Genomic DNA, 20,775 nt, shown 5'->3' on the forward strand with positions numbered 1-20,775 from the left:
CTGGACAATTGACACACAAGCAGTTTCATTGCCAGATGAGGCCTGTGCCCTCATTATTCCATCACAAATTAAACCGATAAAAGATCTGGAGTTGACTCAAAAGTGCAGAATTTGTAGCATACTGGAAATTAGGTTTAAAGAGATTGATGCAATTAAAGAAGGCTCTTATTACTGTAGGTTAAAACCTAAAATAAATTAATCAGAGAGACAGAAAAATTTTAACGGCAAAAGGCCCGAAAGACTACAGAAACACAACTAAAGCAGATAATCGCAGAATTATTTCCTTTATTAAGAAAACCGAAATCAAGAATACTGGTACTCTGAAGCGTATCATTGTCAGAGTCTACAATCAAGAGATGTCTTAATGGCTATAAATAGAGTGCAAACCACTGGTTACAGTCAAGAACAAGAAGAGCAGATTATAATTTGCCAGAAAACATCTAAAAGTGTCCGCACAGTTCTGGGGAAAAAAGAAGCAAAATGACAAAAAAGTAGAATTGTCCAGATGCTTATGGCCCTGTATGTCATGGAACGATTCAATGAGCAAGGTAAGAGTGCGGTTAGCAAAAATACCCACGTAATTTAATGAAAGACTACCACCATGACAGAAAGATGGATAGAACCTTTTAAACTGTGTGAAGATCAGCTAAGAGCTGATGTCAGCGCTATTAGCAAGTTTCTAGTGCTATGTTTAAAACAAAAATCCTCTGGGAAAGACTGACATGAATTTTTTCACAGATTGATCTTCTCAATTCAAGGTAGACATTTTAATTGGGACTAAATCTGCTAGAGCCCCAGGAAGTGTGGAACATACACTGAAGCATCCCCATTTTGCCTTGAGTTTTATTGGTTAGTGTTTCATGATAATGATTTAACAGCTGAATTTATGCTGAATAAAATAATTTTAAATTATAGGAAAAGATTAGCAGTTGGAGCACATTTGCTGTGTTTATGATGTGGAAAGAGAAAAAAAGGTGAGGGGAGGCTGAGGTTTGTGGAGCATCTCTGTAGAGATGTTTATTTTAATTGGTTGCACATATTGATTTTGAGATGATCCGTAACAAATGTTGGGCATTTTACTAGTTCTTTGTGTACAAGTAAATTGTTATGGTTAAGAGGCAGAAAAGAATCTACCACCAATACTTCGAGACCACATCATTGCAATCCAGTCCACAAAATGCCTACAAAATGCCACATATAAATCACATAAAAATATCTGTCATTAATTCGCTTCAATTTTGATCTCAGTCTCCTATTTTAAATGTCATGAAATTGTTTCTGGGCCTCTAAATTTCTGTTTGTGTTGCTAGGCAACATCCAGATAAACTGGAAAGGGTTGACAAGGCTGGGAGACTAGTTCTGAATTCCACCGCACAATATTATTAAAAGAGTATTATGTTTTCATGTCTCCTCTTTTCTTCCCTGCAGCTGTCCCTCAGAAACATCCTGTAAGCTTCATTAGAGATAATAGTATTTTTAGAAGTCTTCTCTTTCTGCTTCTGAGTTAATTTCAGTGTTGGGATTCAGGCAAATATCAGAGACATTTAAATTCTTATTAAAAAGCTATTCATGTTATCTTTTAGTTGTTGCAGTCACACACACACACACACACACACACACACACACACACACACACACACACACACACACACACACACACACACACACACACACACACACAAATAGCTCTAAGATCTTTTGCCAAGTATAAATCTTCATAGCCTAGTATCACATTTGCTATCTTAATCCAAAGGTAATACTCTGATTGCAATCAAACTTTCTAGGTGTGCACTTATGCAGCTGGGTTACTAACCGATCAGAATATCAATGGTCATGAAATGAAATAAAATTCAAGAATTTTTAGAGCTTGGAAGGGAAAATTACCACTAGTAATGGGTCACAATGGGGCTTTGATGAAAAGCAGAAAGCTGTATTTACTTTGGCAGTGGTAAAAACTGCCAAAAGCCATGAAGGGATCTGAATACCTAAAAGAACCCAGTGATGGAAAATGTTCATTTGGATGTCATCTCTAAAGTAAAACATTCAGACAAGCAAGAAATACAAACATTTAATTGAATGGAAGGCATTCCAAGTCTTTCAAGGAAGAAAGTCAGTCACTAAATGTGTTACAGTAAGGTGTCATACTTTAGTTGATTTACCAGCCAGAGTGAAAACTGAATTAGCATTATTTCTGAGGAGAGCCAAAAACAAATTCTATTCAATGGGTTCTATGTATGAAGTGGCCACAAGATTTATTCAAGGATTTTCCCTTCAATCTTTTGTTCATTATGTTTTGAACTACTATGTCCAGGAAAACTCCTCTTCCACGCTTGTGCCAGCGACTGCCGTGTGGAAGTCTTATCTTTAATTACTGCCAGATGAAATTCTCAGTTATTTATTAATTTTATTCTTTGGAAGAGATTCAGTACAGTACAGACAGTTTAACAGATTGCATCTTGCCAGCTCAGCTACAGTTTTAGACATGTGGGCTTAACAATTAAAATATCCACTTCTTCAAGCTGGATCCATCTATCTATCGTACATGGTAAATAGTTCGTATACAGAGCTTTCTACTGTATTTGAGCACTCAAAGCTTATCTGTAATGGGATTTTCTGGTATCTTCAAATCTTTAACATAATTAATTAACATAATTAACAATTCTTTTACATCCAAAATGCAATATTTACCTTAAAAAGAATGTCACGACTTTAATTTTGAAATCCAGGTTACCAGGTTACGTTGATTTAGCAGCTTTAGAGTGTAAACTATAGCAATTACACTAAAGTTCCCTCATTTTTCACATTTGAATAAACAAATGTACTGTCAAACAGGAGTTACTCATTGTTCTTTCTAGTCTAACGCACATGTGAAGAAGACAATGCTTCATATCTCCAACATATTCAAACAACTTACTGTGACGGAGAACAAGTGTGAGAATAATTTGTAAACTCCACTGACAAGTGGAGCTTCAATTGCTACATCACGACACGCGTAGGGACACATTACCATGATAATTGCTCAGAGGTGCTCTTGTGTCTGATTGCTCCTGAGTGTCTTTTATTGACTTAGTAGCTTCGAGTAACATGTCTTCCCTGAAACAGACACGGGTATATTTGCACATGCTGTCACACACTCTGACAAACAGAGACTCACAGCTTCTCCTCCACCCTCCATCCTAAGCACCCAATTAGCAGCTACACCTGGCCACCTGCCTCCAATCAGAATAGAGCGACTGTTTCCATGGTAGCCAGAAACCAAAAATTTCATATGCGGATCAGAGATGATAGGTAGGATGGATAATGACTGTCTGTATGTAGGTTTAGAGAACAAAAAAGGGTCTGCATGCAAAATGCAAAAAAAACGCCCATTAGTCTATCGATATGTCTAAATTGCTTGGTGTGTGATCTTCTTCTTTTTTCCTTTACACTAAAACAAGCACACTATATTTAATATTAAAAGGATTTGTATACATTTGCAGTGTATTTCACTGGAAATTATTTTGTAAATGCATTTGATGAAGTACAGATTCTATGAATTTAAAAAATCTATTTTTAAAAGAACTTAATTAAATACTGACAAAATAATACATAAGTATTATAAAGTAGGTTGTTTTCTAATATTTTCTTCTGTTTGAATCTTCTTAGATTTCTAATATCATGAAATATATTATTACCTTATTATGAACCACACTGTAAGTGAATGAGAAGTACAGCTTGAAAGCACACGTCTAAGGCATAGGCACTTTAGACACTATAGTTCTACTTTTGTACTTTCTATGCTTTACGTTCCTCTGTTGTCTTCCCAAAGTCTTGTAAGTTTCCATGTTAAATCATCTGTACAAATGCTGGTGGAGAAGGACCTTTTGAAAATTTAGCATTCATTTTGGTTTTCCATCATGTACAGTTGGTGCCCTTGAGGTATTATAGCTGTGCCAAATGGGTGGTCCACAAAACACTGAACACTGGCATGCTTTCAGGACGACAAGAGTGAAACACAGTTTTTGTATGAATGTCATAAACCACTGTTACTGGTCCCAGTTCTTCTTTCCCGGATTTGCAGAAAATGGCCATCCAAGTCTGGTTAGGTCTGATCACGTCAGATAGGTTTAACACTTAATGTTACACATAGTGTGATATAACATTAGACTCACAAGGTAAAACAAGATAAAACACTTGATTCAGTGTGAGTTGGCAGAAAGAGCACTGACAACAGTTGCGTAATCATACTTCATATTGCATCTTGAGACCGTTATCAAATCCTCACTCTCTTCATTTACCCCTATCACCACTAATCAAAACGAGCCACCGAGAGCAAAGGAGATCTTGCACTGCAAAACAATTCCTGATTATTGTTCATCAAGCTGTTGTTTTGTTTGTTCTTATAGAGACAGCCCTTTTATGATTGACATAAATGGTTACCATAGCAATGGATGAAATTTGATTGATTTAATGTCAACAAAAATAACTTAAAAAGACAGCAAGACATAGACTGAGACACAAATAAAGCCATTTACAGACAGGCTTGAAAAGGCCCTTTGTTTTAAAATTAAAACTGCAGGGGAACACAAAAGTGACGTTTTGTCGCTTCTTACCATCCACGTTTCCCAACTGTTGTCAGCTGTCAGGGTGACATCAATTCACGCAGACAAAACTTTCTAAAATTATTTTTCCCAGAATTGTTGTGAGCAACCGTTGTGTTGTTACATTCTCATCTGAACAATTTTCTTGCGAAACATCTAAAAATGAAGCAATTTGTCTTTATTTATTTATTTTTTCGGCTCTCTTTTGTATTTACCCAGTTGAAAGTTGTCCTTGCCAGTTTTTTTTCCCCCTTTCTTTCCTTTTTAAAATTTTATCTGTCTAGAAGGATGAGCACACAAGCTGTTTTAACATCACCTTCCTTTACATTTACACAGTGGCACACACTCCCCCGCTGGGAGCTTCCTTGTCCAACCAGACTACTGAGCAGCTCCACTGGAGCACATGGGATTAAGGGCAAAGGTCTGCTGAATAACTGTTGCCCTTTTTATGTTTTTGCATTCAGAGCAGATACAATGAAATTATGCCTTGTCTGCATAGATTCAGGGCAACAAGTGAAGCCATGTTACAGTTCAGTCTCAGCACCAAAGTCTTAAGCAGACTGGCAGGTCTTTCAAGTATCACAAATATTGTATTCAGAAGTTACTTGACCGTTGCCTTAAAAGTAATGTACAGTGATGTTAATACAGATATATAAGGGCTTTATTGCACTCATGCATGTGTTTGGTGACAATGGATTTTATGGGACAACTGAAAAATATTTTGAAACCCATAAAGAGTAGAGTACTTGCAAACAATCTGGCAAATGTTACGAAGAAGATAAACTTAACCTTTTTTTTTTTTTTTTTTTTTTTTAACCAAGAAATGTTGGTTTAAAACGATGTACAATGTTTTTGCATCTAAATAATCTTCATACTATTTAATATCTAAAGTGTCACATTTTTAGAATTCAGAGACCCCCAAAAATTGATTCTCTTCATCTGGATGCAGCATTTTCAGTGTGAGAAACATTTCGTCAGTCATCCAAGTGACTTCTTCATTTTCAGCTGATTGCAGGTTTTCCCAACCTTTTAAACATTACATTTACATAATGACTGAAACTAGCACCACTGACTAACAATGGGCCATGAGGTCAGTTTCATGATCAATAATATGAAAATTGTCATGGCCACTGGTCAATGACCATTGATCAATTGCCATGAGTACCATTCATAGAGAGTTGGTGAATTACTGCAATAACAGCATTGTAAGGTGGTGAAAGATGTACCCTTAGGCCCCCTCCTCGATTCAGAGATGGTCTTTCCCTTTTCACGTAAATGTCCTCCTTGACTCCGCGCTCAAATCAGCGTTCCTCCCTGTCCAGGATGTGTATATATCCTCATCATTGACAGTGTCTACTGGCCTGTTGGTGTAACAGGTGTCACAGATTTGTGAGGGTTTTAAATACAAAACTCCTTGAGAATTTAAAAATGCTTCTGTTAATATTTGCAGTTGTTCACTGCGTCTCTTGTTTAAAGATATTAATCAAAAGCATCCAAGGACTAAAACAGGATATGTTTAATTGTGATTGACACACTCAGGAATATCCCAGTGATGGTAAAGATTGTGATGTCACAAGGATCATTGGCAGCTTTGTGAATCTATCACTTATTCATCCATCACTTTGTCCAGCAGCATCTTTCCAAAATAGCCAGCCAGATTGCAGTGAAACTTGGCAACAATATTTCATGCCACCCCCACTCATAAAGTCTGCTAGCTTGGTTCTGTTGTTTGGAGTTCCTGCTGTCACAATGCAGAATATAGTACATGTATGTAGGAGGCCTTTTGCAATGACTGTCAGTGTTGGCAACACTGACGCAAATTCTTTCTTCTTTTTTTTCCTTTTTCTTCTCAAAGTATATGAGAACACTCGCTACTTCTGGCAAACTGAATAATGTTTATCTTTTTTTTTTTTCTTCATCAGCATCACTATCTTTGGTACCGGGGCCAAGTGGCTGTCTGTGCTGCAGGAGAGGAACCTGACACCCTGTAAGTTGTGTTCATGGATAGAAAAGAGTAAAATAAATATGTGAGCATGGTCACAGACATATAGACGTACACACCTACTTTAAGAGAATGGAATTTGTAGCAATAAGAGCAGATGGACACAGTAATGATTATAATAGTAATGTTGTTTGACTCTGAATGTCCTTTATTCCATTAACTGGATGAAATAACAGTTTGCCCTGTGTTCTGGAGTATGACACTGAATTAAAAGGATAAAAAGGCTGTTATGATTTTTTCATATGAGTCATGGATAGGTCCACCTAATTGCTTTTAGTGACACAACTTTCTAGAGAAAGAAAAAGATCTGGACAGATAACCAGAGCTGTGCTGGTGCTTTTTTTTTTTTTGACTTGCTGCTAGCTTTCATGTAGTGGTTACTCTTTGGAACTTGTGCAGCAATAAATTAGATACTGTATTGTGTTAGAACAAAACACTATCACAGCATAGTTGTTAGTCTTTGCTATAGAGTAACTTCCATCAGGTTTTCCTTATTTGTAAGAATTCTAGATTTTATACCTGTTTCGCATTATTGTAGGTGTTCATTTCACTGGAAAGCAACAGGAATTCTAGTTAAATTAGTTAAGCTATATTTCAGTTTCACACAGCCATATTTTAGACAGCAAAACTATAGTTTGAGAGACACAGTTATTTCCATCTGCAGTAATTTATATCTGATACCTCTATTCTGGGACTGTACACCTGCCAGCCTTTCCACATCCATAGATGTTAACACAAAATAGAACAAGCATCAATGAAAGCAGATATTACATTGATTAAGTTAAACACAGCATAAAAGAAGGAGCTGTGGTGGAGGTGGTTTTTAAAGATACCTGCAGATATGCATTCACTCCAGGCAGTCTGAAGCAGATTAACTATATTGATATAAATATATTAGATTTTCCAATTAGCCATCGATCGATGTGGGCTGGCATTAAGATCTGATCAGATTGCAGTTGAGCTTGACATTGTAGTCCACCTCCTTACTACTACAATAGATATGTCAATAAGACGGGGCAATATGGCCAAAAATATTTAGCACAATATCTATTTGAAAATTTGCGATAACAATATAACTGACGATATAATTGGTGCGAGACAAAATACTTTGTCTCCTCCACAACTTTATTAGTGCAAAAAAAACCCCATCGATGTATTTTCACTTAAACAAGCAGCCGTTTTTTTATGTGCATTAAAGCTATATAAAAATTTAACAGTGAAAATGCAAATTCCTTGCTGACAGTTTAACCAAAAGGCATTTCCAGTGGAAATTGGCCGACATATCCTTAGCATAAAAATGTATAATATCCATAAAACCTAAAAAGAGGTTATACACACACAATGCAGTAATATTATGTTGAAGCACAGTACGTATTACTCCTTGAGGCTCCCGACTACGGTAGCCGTAATGCTCCGACAATCCATCAAGCGGTCCGGCTTCGTAGCCTAGCAACATGCGCTATCGCTGTAGAGTGGTATGGTCAAAATCTCTATTGCTGGCCAAATTCATATCGTTTCTACCATATACTGTTTATACCGCCCACCCCTAACATGGGATTACATATCTTGGGCAAAGATACTTGGGTATACAGACCAGGGAACCACCAACCTTTCAGTAAGTGGATGAACTGCTCTACCGAAACTATAGTCACTTGTGTTTTTGGGGGCGATTTTTAGCTACTTCTAAAGTAACACAGTGGTTAGCACTGTTTCCTCACAGGTCCTGGGTTCGAATCCACAGGCTGTCTGTATTCCACCCATGTCTGCGTGGGTTCTCTCTCCAGCTTCCTTCCACAGCCTGAAGACATTCTTATTGGCCATAGGTGTGAATGTGAGCAGAAATAGCTGTTTGTCTCTCTGTGTTAACTCTCTTTAGATTGGCATTGTGTCCAGGGTGTACCCAACCTCTTGTCCTATGGCAGCTGGGATAGGCTGTAGCCCAACTGTTATCCTAATTTGTGGAAGAAAATTGATGGGTTTAAACATCCGCTGCCAGCTGGAAAAATTAAAACAAACATGAAGAAATCACAGTGGAGTCCAGGATTTATTAAGCCTATATGGCATATAAGAAACATTACATGATTTTCATCAAATCAAAATATAATGGTTTTAATGTGAGTTTAGTCTAAATGTACTCCTGAGTGTAGATGGACAACAAAGTAAAATGTACAGGAAATAGTGGGACACTGAAATAGGATTCCAAGAAAGTAAAGTACCAAACCAGCTGTGTGTGTTAAGAGCTCTGTGTATGTCATCCATACACATTGCAGTAATAACATTTGTAGTGCATGGCTAAACTGCAGCCACCAGGCTTAACAATTTTTCTGTCAGAAGTGCAAACAGAAAAAACTTGCATATACCAAGTGTCACCATGTAGCACAGTGCATTCTGATAATCGCCACAAATCTGCATTTGTTGCCATTGTTTGTGCGTCTCTCTTTAACTTTAAATGAGCTGAACCCATTCCTAATTCTAATACTAAACAGAAAGGCATAAAAAAAATAAAACATTGCTGTGTCTCTGTGCTTGTCTCGCTCTCTTGTTCCCGCTCGCTGCCCCACCCCTATTAGTCAGCCAGCCACTTGATCCAGTTGGCACTGTGTGTGTGCATTTGGATGCTTATTAGAGAAAGAGAGCGTGGCAAAGGGAGATGTTGGTGTGTGTGTGTGTGTGCGCGTGCGTGCGTGCATGCCTCCACTGGCCCGAGGAGGATAGTGGGAGCTTCTTCACTGGCTGCCCCAGCGGAGAGGCCCTTTTCCCTAGGATGACATTTGGACTGGACACCTGGAGGCATGGTGGGGGGTAGCAAAAGTCCAACTGTGTGTGTGTGCGCAGAGCAAGGGGCAATTGCTGGAACCTTATTAGTTCCCAGAGTGTTATTGGCTTGTGGTTTGGGCATATGTGTGTGACAGAGAACATGGACATGGATCTTGAGGATGGCTAAAGCGATGTGTGCGGTACGTTGCATGCTCTGTCACATCAGGGTGGCAAACTACAATAACACAACAAGTTGGGGTGCAGCAAGCCACAGCTGTTCAAATGTGAATACCCATTTTATGTGTTTGGTTTACTAATTTGGTTCAAATGATTGGTGACTCCAACTTGGTTTGGCTTGGGTTGTTTTTTTTTTTTTTTTTTGGGGGGGGGGGGAACCACTGTGATAACTGATCCCAGACCAGTAATTCTAAAATATGTGCAGCCTCACTATAAAAGTGTGACTATTGTTGTCTCAATGCAAGCATGTAAACTGCATATTGAGTCTGATCAAAAAACCAATGCTTTTGCTCATTTGCTCTCTTTAAGCAAATGAGAATCCCAAATAATCTTTTCAGATTTTCCAATTTGCCCACATTATTTTTGACCAGTTAATGAATCCAAATTTATTGTACTTCCGGAACTCACTGAATTTTTAACACTCAACATTTTAGGAACATTTTAGGTTGTATTCAAAAAGTGACTTCAAACACAGTTATGTATTACTAATAAGTAAACTACGGAGTTTATTGTTCATCTTCTTTCGCTATTTATTTTTACCTTTTGTGTTTTCCTTCTCTAGCGGAAACACACAATCTCCAGTCCCTCCACACTATCCTGTCTACTGGATCTCCTCTCAAACCTCAGATCTACGACTATGTCTACCGCTGCATAAAGAGCACCGTGCTGCTGGGCTCCATTTCAGGTGACTCAATAACACATAACCTGCTAGAACACATATTATTTTTCTAATACTTAAGAATTTAAGAATAACATATTGTTTTTTTAGAATTATGACACAGAATCATTTAATCATTAAAAAGAACTGTAGATAAATATTTGTCTTAGACATTAATATTACAGTTTTAATTAATTTAAAAATGTCAAGCTTTTACTCAGTAAGAACAATTTATAGTATACATTTTTAATGAATGAAATATTCAACAGGTGCATATTAGTGCATTTTCTGCTAATCAGATTGTGGTTTGACAAAAAAACTATTGTCTATAATATATTCTTTATAAAAATTTGACAGACAATCTGTGGCGCTTCAAATTAATAGCTACTTAACTAGGAACATAATGCATGAAATGCCTGCGCAATAAGTAAAGATTAATCGTGCTAGCTGTTGTTTTTTTCTCCAGTTATTGCTAAAGACCTGTTGTCTGTTTTGTTCACTAACAAATGAAACCAAGTTCTGTTTATTTTTAATTTGATTCAGCCATCGAGTATTCTTTATACTCCATTTCATCTTTCTCCTGTTTTTGATTAAGAATAATAGCTGCATTGTAGCTACATTGAGGACAACTTGTGATATGCTAGCTTTTATCAGTGAGTGACCATACTTGAATTTACTGATAAACTGATACCCAAGAAACTACTCAATACTTGATAAAATACTATCAGAGATTACTATTTCCAAGTTACTTAAAAAATTTGTGGTTCTGTGCATCTGGTGACTAAGCTCCACATTTTAATTACCAATCAAATACAGTTAGTCAGGTAGGCTGTTATCTTGTGTCTAGACTTTCCTCAGTTTCAGTCTGGTACTTTCAGAGAAACTTGGCATTTTTTAGACTTAAGTAATTGTTTTATTCTGTAAAATTAACACCATCCATTACAACTCTGCAGACAGGACTGATGGTGTTTGTTGCCTGGCTCTCACATTAATATTATCATTTTAATATTAGCCATAGCTGCTAACCACTATCTTAATGATAACAGATGGCTAAGGTGGCTATTGGATAAAGGTAACTTCAGCTGCTCTGTTTTTTCTCCAGTGGTTTCCACAGCAGCTGGATCCACATATTTGATTTGGCAAAAATCTTATGCCAGATGCTCTTCCAGGCACAACCCTCCCAATTACCTGGGCTTGGGACCAACACTGGCACTAGCTTGTGACACACCCTAAGGCAAGGTTTTTGGTAAACGGGTAATTGCTAATAGCTAACAGCTAACATGAACGTGAACTGGCCAGTTTAACATTTATCATAACTGTACAATACTTCACTGTTGTTGAAACATGAGCTTTTCTGACCTTTTGAAATTCCCCCTAAAGTGCTTTTCACAAAACTGAAGAAGAGCACATTAGAACACACACTAGCAAAACTAGCAAGCCTGTTGATCCCAAATACAAATGCAATGTCTAGCCTTGTCCATTAGATTGTGTTTATTTTTAGATGTGTTCTGAGTGTTTTCTTTAATTTAGACTGGTTGACCACTTTGATTTTTTTTTCTCTCGTGTTTAAACAACTAATAAGTTAGTTGTAAGGAACATCCCTGACAAAAATGAAAGAAAAGAAGGATTATGTAAATGTAAGATTACTTATATTTAACCTAATGTTATTTTATATATATATTGACAAATCAAGATATTTATATCCAAGATGATTCTGGTGCATAATGTGATGTCTGAGCAACAAATTGTTTGGTTCCCGATGTCTTTAAAACATTTAAAATATATACTGTATTTGTATTTTGAAATTTTAAAGCTAAAACAGAAAAGCATCTCTGACACAAGCACAAAAGGACTGATGCATAATAATAAAACAATAAATTGTATAGAAGGCTACATATTCCTCACCACCCACAACTGTCGCACATGCACACACACACGCACGGGTCTAACGCACACAGTGCTTCTCAGCCCATTGTGATGTTGTCAGGCCAGTAGAATGCTATCTGTCTCTTTCTGTGAGTCCTGAAACGTTTAACATTTAGCAGAGCTTGGGTGACTGACGTATTAAACACACACACACACACACACACACACACACACACACACACACACACACACACACACACTGAGAAGCAGCTTGGAATGTCACGCTTGCATACACATACACGCAGCCATTGTGAATGACAGCCCAAATGGGTACAGCATATAGCCTCAAATACACAAGCAAACATATGCAAAGTTGCACATGCTCACAATGACATGTAAGTCGAAATGCTGGACACAAGCGTCAGCTGAAATGTCAATCACAGGCAGAAATCTGGTGAGAGATGGAAAATAAACAGAAGAAATCTGCAAGCAGATTTTCTTAGGTTATTTTTGTCGTAAATATCTGTGACTCTGCAGAGTGTAAGATAAGTGAAGAAAGAAATCTGTTTAGTGAGGAAGGTGGTCTGTGCAAAATTTGCTGTAGGCTTAAGAATCTACTGAAAACTTCAAAAATAGTTGGTTATGGCAATTACACATTTTCGTTTGTTTGCATTATAGGTTGTTACTCAACAACTCATACGATTTTGTGACACACAACAACTTTTATGAGACAAACACATAGAACGAATCAAGGAAAAACAAGTTTTTGCTTATTAGCTCAATACAAAGCTGTATTCATCCCCTTTTTAATTGCGTTAGTAAGTCAATAAAACAAGTTCGGTATTAAATGGTATCACATAACAGAGGCACTGAGAAACCATGTTAGCTGAACAGATAAAACTGTTTTCTTCTTCCACTTTAAAGATCCTTTATAGTTACTTTGTAAAGATTTTTTAATGAGTCAAATGGCTTATGGAAACAGTAGGTATTGTAACTGTTGTAGCTTTTGGCATTAGAAAAATGAATTTAATCCCAACAGTGCCAAATTACATTATATTTTACCATAAGGTTTTGGGACTGCCATACTCCAGCAGCAGAAGTATGAGGGGAAAAAGTAGAAGATTTCAGATGCCTGTATACCTTGCTGCTTGGCCATCAAACATGTTTTATTTAGAATGTGCAAACCATCTCAGCTTTGCCTCTCTGACTTTGTCTCCAAAGAGCTCAACCTGTTCCTGTGCTGTTCCTCTGACAGTATAGTGTTATAATATTTGAACAAAATGATAGCTAAAGTGGTGAATTGTGAAGAAGACCCAATTTGTTATTCATCTGGACTCGTCCTTTTGGAATTATAGCGCTGGCTCTTTGTGAATGTGTGACTCGAAACAGCAGGTCCTGCCCCAGTCACTTTCCATCTTGCTGCCAAAGGCAACAGAGGGCTTCAACCCTTTTGGCTGCCAACCGACCTAACCTTGACCCATGAGGTCAATGCTGTGTGTGTGTGTTCTGAATGCTCATATATGTGGGTCCCTTGCTGATTTTACCCCGTGTCACTGTGTGTGTATAAACATGTGCTTCAGTTAAAGTCTACTTGGGGTTGTGAAAACTTTTAACGGAGATTGTCGTGTATATCAGGAGAGTGTTTGTGTGTTTTCTGTTCAGCAGGGACCTCAGACCCCTGTTGCTCTTCAGTGGGTGATTTTAACACTTTCACTGCTGGATTTACTCAATCCTAATATACCTCCATCTGACTCTCCATATGTCAGCTCTCCACACCCATTTTGCCTCGCCTCTTCTCTTCTCTTCTCTTCTCTTCTCTTCTCTTTTCTTTTCTTTTCTTTTCTTTTCTTTTCTTCTCTTCTCTTCTCTTCTCTTCTCTTCTCTTCTCTTCTCTGTGTTAATTTTGAAGTATTTACCAAGTCATCTTTTCAATTTTCTTTTAGTTTTTGGTTTCAATTCAGTTCATTTTTGGATAAATGAATTCATGCGTAGGTTAGCTGTGTAGGTTGCTTGGTTTGTCTCAGTTGGTGGCTTTGTTTGACCTCAAACTGTGCCAGTAGTTTTTCAAAGCAGTAACACCTCCACAAATGAAAGAAGATGTGCGTGCACGCACTCACATGTGCAAAAATCTATGAAAACTAACTGGGGAGTTCAAAAAACCTTTTTCTTCACTTCAAAATAGTCACTGCTGTTAGGAGCATCAGATCAGTGTGACACGTTGCACTCTTGTGTATATACACCTTACTCACACATGCACACTACATGTCAGATGATGGAAGGCATCCCAAGAAAACCACATTGACTTTTGGCTTAAATGTGCTTCTGTTTGTGTGTGTATGTATGTATTTTTGTGTGTTTGTACTCACCTATTAAGGTAAATGTAATATTAATCTAATTGCGTATCGTCCCACTATAAGTGTGTGTGTTTAATCAGAAGACAAAGTTTCTACTTCCACCTGGGAGCCAATTAGAGCTCAATAAAGAACCTGCCAGAAAGAGAGACGGAGAAAACGAGTGTAAAGAACAAAGAAATGCAAGAAAGGAGGAAGGAGCAGTAGAAGGGCATAGAGCAACTGAGAGAAAGCAAACGAGATGGATGGATGGTATCTGTCACGCAGAGTGGAACGAAATAGGGAGGTAGAGAACAAACAATAAGAAGGGAGATGAATAGAACGTGTCAGAAATGGTATATGATTGGAAGGTAGAAAGAGATGAATAGATGTGTGCGTCTTCATGACAGTTTTAGGAAAGTGCTGCAAAGGGAAGGAACTCCTATATAGGTCAATGAAGGTGGAGCAGCGAGCTAATGCTGCCTGTGTGTGGAGCAAAAAAATACAAGACACTGGTATTAAGTGTGATAATGTCTCTTGGTCAGTGTTTGCTGATATTTTACATAGTTACGTGATATGGGTGTGGGTCTGTACATTCCAAGTATTCCAAACTAAATGAAATAAGGTAAAAACGTACACATTGCCTCCCTCCAACCAGTTTCACCATTTGAGGTCTAAGTCATCATATGTGCTAACCCTAACCCTAGTCCTACCACACTAAATGTGATTCATTATCTTTATCACATCATAAAATATCTAAGAGACTTCTGACTATTTACAGTAAAATGTGTCTAAAACAGAAGCATACCCTATATTGTTGGCTTCAATCTATTTTTGTCTGCACTTTCAATATAATTTAAAAGGAAACTGCGTCTTGCTGCTAGGTCATCTTAAACTGGCACATCCAATGACTCTAAAGGATTAAAGAATGGTCTACGCCTTCCTGAAAAGTTTTTGAAATTAAAATTTGTAGAGAAAATTATTGGTACCCCTCAGAAATGGTGATAAATAAGTGGAATATGGAAACTAAAGATTGTCTTTATCATAGGCGTCAAAAGTATATGCCAAACATGGTCAAAGTTAAGACTTGAAGAATCACCAAAGCAACTTCCTGTTCCTGTTACCACAGCTCTTACTATTATTTATAAAGTTTAAGATCCAGAGGTCAGGGGCAATAGTAATGTTTGGCCAAGGTTCTTTGTGGCAAGAGCTGAGGAGATTCCACTTTTAAAACAGAAATAAAAAAGCCAGCATAAAGTTTGCTAAAATACATGTAGACGAGCAACAGTGCTTGTAGGAGAAATCACAATTAGAATCGCTCATCAGCTCCATGTTCACTGAGGAATAAGAAAAAAAAGAAGAAAAGAACACCTCTTTGAAACACAGATGGTACTCTGTTATAATGGGAAAACCTTGCTATAACTGTTATAGGGTTCACTGACTTTATTCAGGGTACAATGAAAACCACAGCAATGAATTTATTAAGACGCTACAGAGTTAACAGACTTCCCATTGCTCTGTCTTTTTTGTAGGTCAAGGTTCCTCCAACAGCGTTAATGACAAAAACTTAAGACACAAGCTGGTCAATTTTAACTTCTTAGAAAAATTATATGTCTGTTGCAGAAATATAATGGAAAACTTCCCGGTTTCTCTCAACTCTTTTCCCAGGTGGCACTGACATAGTGTCGTGTTTCATGGGCCAGAACCCAACAGTTCCAGTGTATCGAGGTGAGATTCAATCAAGAAATCTCGGCATGGCTGTGGAAGCCTGGAGCCCTGACGGTAAGACTCTGGGTGAATCTCTTCAGAATTTAATAATCCCTCCTACCACTTTCTGTTTCATTCAACCTCAATAGCAATTAAGAGATTTACTGTATGGGGACAATGGAGCAACAGAGTCAAGGGATTGTGGTCAGCTTTTAAATAAGTTTCAGGTTCAGGCTGCATTTAAATAAATAAATAAATAAATAAATAAATAAATAAATAAATATATCTATCTATCTATATCTATCTCTATCTATAGATAGATAGATAGATAGATAGATAGATAGATAGATAGATATAGAGAAAATTTAAAAATTGTTACCAAGGAAATTAGAAATGCTCCCTTTATCTTACATGTCACTGATGGTGGAGCTTATATGTATATATTTGCCAGGCCAAAAAGTAACTGAAGGACTGTGTGAACTTTCCCTGGAACAATATACTGACCAACTTTAGCGAAACACATTTTTTTTAAATTATTAATTTCAAATAAAAAGGGTGTTGTTCTTTATTTCTTTATTTATTTTTTATCATGGTGGAAGTCTTCAAAGCCCTCTAGGTTTCTGTCATTGATTTCAGTCCCTCTTTCCCCAGCTCCCTGCTGCAGGCTGTACTGGCATGTCTCCACCACCTCAAAGGAGAGTGGATTGAAGGATAATTTAAAGGCAGTTTTGTAGAAAGAGTTTGGGATTATTTTAGTCAGTCTTTAAGCCTATAACACCGTCCTGAGGGAGGCTGTTAGGGTTGTGTGAAACCACACACTAAAGGTATCAGGTTCTCTGAGAGCGACACACATTCTTTTTGTTTTTATCAGAGAAGGATTTATACTGTGTCTCTTATACGCTTATGTGTTTGTGCATATGGACGTGTGCCCAGGTTTATATGGGTTGCAGGGAAACACACACCGCAACTTTCTGTTCCTGTGAAATATGTGTTTTAACAGGTAAGCCTGTGTGGGGAGAGAGTGGGGAGCTTGTCTGCTTGAAGCCAATCCCCTGCCAGCCAACACACTTCTGGAATGACGAGAATCAGAGCAAATATCATAAAGCATACTTTTCTACATATCCCGGTAACCACACAAATGTTGTGTAAAAATAGAAACATATTTACAGTTTACATGTACATAAAGAGACACCTGTAATACCCCTGCTGTACAGCTACCCTTTAAGCAATATCGCCCAGTTTAAATTTATCTGTGCTTACATTATGTAACTGTTTTTATTTGCATTTATTGCTCCTTCATTTTTTTAATGTTTGTTTTCAGTATGTGTTCTTCAGGTATGCACAAAAAAAAAAAAAATCAAAGTTTCAGACAAATTTTTCCTTTTCTCATTCTGTAGGCGTGTGGGCCCACGGAGACTACTGTAAAATCAATCCAAAGACAGGGGGCATTGTCATGCTGGGCAGAAGGTCAGCCATTAACTGCAATCAATACGTTTTATTGATTCATCAGGACAGGCTTAAATGTACTTCATACCCTTTTGTGTGATATTTTGTCACAACTCTAGGCTGTAGAGTCATTTTTTTTTCCTGTGGAAATTTGTGGCAAAATGGCTCGCAATTACAGGAACGCCAGCTCTGAATTTAGAAAATCTGTTTTTTCTGTAGTGACGGCACGCTGAACCCCAACGGAGTCCGATTCGGCAGCTCAGAGATCTACAACATTGGTGAGTCTTTATCTGCAGATGGAGTAGGGTGTGGGTGTAAGATAATAAAAGAAAATGGTTCTGAGTCATGGTTCTTTTTATGTTCCTGGAAAAATAAGACTTTGCCATCCCATTGTCCACTTTTTAAAGTTTACTCACTTGCCATTCTCCGTACGTACTCACGCTGCTTAGTTTGGACACTTTTTGTCTTTTCTGTTCTTTTAATCTTTACTCTCATTTTCTTTTCACCTCTCACATCTTTTTCTCTCTGTGTCTCATCTTTTTTGGTTTGCCTTTTTGCCCTCTGCCCTCTCCTTTCCTCTCCTCTCTGCAGTGGAGGCGTTTGAGGAAGTGTCAGACAGTCTTTGTGTTCCACAGTACAACGCTGACGGAGAAGAGAGAGTTATTTTGTTCTTAAAGATGGCACCTGGTAAGCCCTTCAGTCCAGAGTTGGTGGCGAAGATTAAAGGAGCCATTAGAAAAGCCCTGTCTGCTCGACACGTACCCGCCCTGCTGCTGGAGACCAGAGACATTCCTGTAAGAAAAAAAAATAAATCTATCAGTTAGTTATGAAAAAACTTTATATTATTCTGTCAGGCTGCAAATAGAAAAATCCTTTTTCTTGAATGACAGCCTTTATTTCATTCCTCTACAGTATACCATCAGCGGTAAGAAGGTGGAGGTAGCTGTAAAACAAGTGATTGCTGGTCGGGAGGTGACACAAAGAGGAGCATTCTCCAATCCTGACTCACTGGACCTCTACAAAAACATTCCTGAACTGCAAAACTATTAGAGACGTGGCTTCACAGAGCTGAAGAGAGGGTCTGCAAAGACACGTAGCCTGAAAAGGTTTTAGCTTTGATTTTAGACTAACTTTATGTAAATTTACAGGTACAGGGTGATGTGCAAAGTTCATTGCATGGGTTCCTCAAACAGACACCCTGCGCTGCATACAGGGCAAAAAGGTGATGATGTGTGTCAAAATAATATATAACAATACCAAACAAGATGTATTATAATAATAAATTAATTATATCAGGCAGACAGAGAGACATAGTGTTCCACAAGTCATCAAGCAGCTGCTCATAGTCTACCATACTGCACAATTAAGTGTTGGAAATGGAACACTGAAGGAGGCTTTGGATATAATATCGTGTGTTTAGCAGTGCTTGTGAATAAGCTCATGCTTTGAAGCCCTTGAAGAAATGAAACGCAGTATAAAGTGCTTTGCTTCGGCTTCACACTTTGATTGTTATCAGCTACTGAAGAACCATATCTCCCCGTGTCACCTGCCTGTAACCTTGAGTGGGTCCCTGAATAAAATCCATGGAGGTGTGTAGATAAATACACCCACGCATCTTGGAGTTACGCCTCAGCTTTGGCTCATATCACCATATCATGTTTATGTGGTGTGGATTGCTATCTTAATGTGGATATATTTGTATATCAGTATACATTTTGGGACTGTGAAACTGTGTTGACTTTACAGTTATGCCTTTAACGATAGCCACCCAAACGTGTTAACCAAAGTCATGGAAGTTGTATTATGTTTGTGTAACAGTTCTAGTTTACTTAATTCTTGAATAAGGAAGCCTAGAAAACTAAACTAATATAATATAATTTAATATAGCTTACTAATAACTAATATAGCTTTTTTTTCTGCCTAAAAAGCTATATCACATTTCATACTTGATTTTGAACCTTTGTTTTCGAAATCCTCTATTCAATGTTGTCCCCCCATCCAAAACCAGAATAGGTCGTTATCTATCAATCTGTTGTAGCAAGGATTCAGTCAAGATGCACATTTCTCATTTCACCACAGAAGCCTGTTGTATACATTTGTATCTATGTTCCATGATTGTTACAACGCTAAGAAAAGCATGTGTTGTACTTTGTACATAGAAAAAACGAGTTATTTATTTAAAATTTCCTAATTATAATAACAAATTCTGTAGCCTAGTTGATGCTATTAACTGTAGTGGTTTTGGTCACTAGTAAATCTGTAATAAAACACAATTCCTGTGGGTTTGATTTCCATTTTCCATGAGAAGCAAATACCTGACCAGAGTGTCAATTGTGCAAAGGAACAGATGTCAGAGAGCCATTTGATCTATGGATAAGAATTAAACTGAAAAAAATAAAAAATAGGGACCATTTTCTCATTTGGCTTATTGTGTGTGGTTTCCTGTATAAGTTGGTGCGTTAAGCTTCTTTTCTTTATGATTATTTTAAATATTTGGTATAACTGTAAACCATTTAACTGGATACATGTGCGTTTAATGTTTGAGTTCACAATCATGCCTATATCAAACAAAAGCTCCAGGAACAAAGTTTTGATTGGAATACTGCTTTTTTGCATGTAGACAATTAAATTAAATTAATTAATTAAATTATTTTGTCTCATAAAGATGCACAAGTCCTTTTACTCCTATAGGAGACAAGAATCATAAATAACTCGATGGTTTACACTTGAGTGAAATCAGGTGGAACATTGGAGATCTGCATTGTTTTTAGTAAATATATGTTCTTTAGGCATCAAATATTTCTTATGATAAAGCATTTTTACTGTGTGTATTTAATTTGAGAATGCAAGAATCAAACATGACAGATGTTTTGGACGATATTCTAGGTTGTATGTTCTTTTTGATAACGGGATAACGTTGGTCACTGTAGGTCTGGTTTCGAGCTGTGTGATTGTGAACGCTATTTGCACACCTTGTCTTTGTTGAGTTTTCCGAGGGAATATCTGTGTAAGAAACAACTTTAAAGCTGTTTAACACAGGGATTTTGTTGTATGCATTTTCTGGCTGGAAACTGTCAGCTAACCAATAAAGTGAGGCCAGTCTGAGAGCAAACAAAAAGTTTTGTGTTCCAAAATGTAAGCCTTTTATGCTTATTGTAAATTTACAGTACGCATCCACATTGCTTTCCTAAG

The 20,775-nt window shown here is 37.4% G+C and overlaps 1 protein-coding gene across 1 annotated transcript in view; it reads left to right on the forward strand.

Annotated features, from left to right (window-relative positions):
• Nucleotides 1-20,002, forward strand: part of aacs (acetoacetyl-CoA synthetase) — a 39,024-nt gene extending 19,022 nt beyond the window's left edge. The window contains exons 11-18 of the mRNA XM_005924516.3: nt 6,503-6,567; nt 10,139-10,261; nt 16,099-16,212; nt 17,138-17,263; nt 17,535-17,604; nt 17,803-17,861; nt 18,175-18,377; nt 18,496-20,002. Coding sequence (XP_005924578.1) covers nt 6,503-6,567; nt 10,139-10,261; nt 16,099-16,212; nt 17,138-17,263; nt 17,535-17,604; nt 17,803-17,861; nt 18,175-18,377; nt 18,496-18,633 — 898 coding nt within the window. The 3' untranslated portion in view covers nt 18,634-20,002. The remainder of the gene's footprint in view (nt 1-6,502; nt 6,568-10,138; nt 10,262-16,098; nt 16,213-17,137; nt 17,264-17,534; nt 17,605-17,802; nt 17,862-18,174; nt 18,378-18,495) is intronic.
• Nucleotides 20,003-20,775: the final 773 nt, after the last annotated feature.

The sequence above is a fragment of the Haplochromis burtoni genome, unplaced genomic scaffold (assembly GCF_018398535.1).
Source record: "Haplochromis burtoni strain Fernald_Lab_line unplaced genomic scaffold, NCSU_Asbu1 Contig_54, whole genome shotgun sequence".
In the NCBI taxonomy this organism is placed as follows: Eukaryota; Metazoa; Chordata; class Actinopteri; order Cichliformes; family Cichlidae; genus Haplochromis; species Haplochromis burtoni.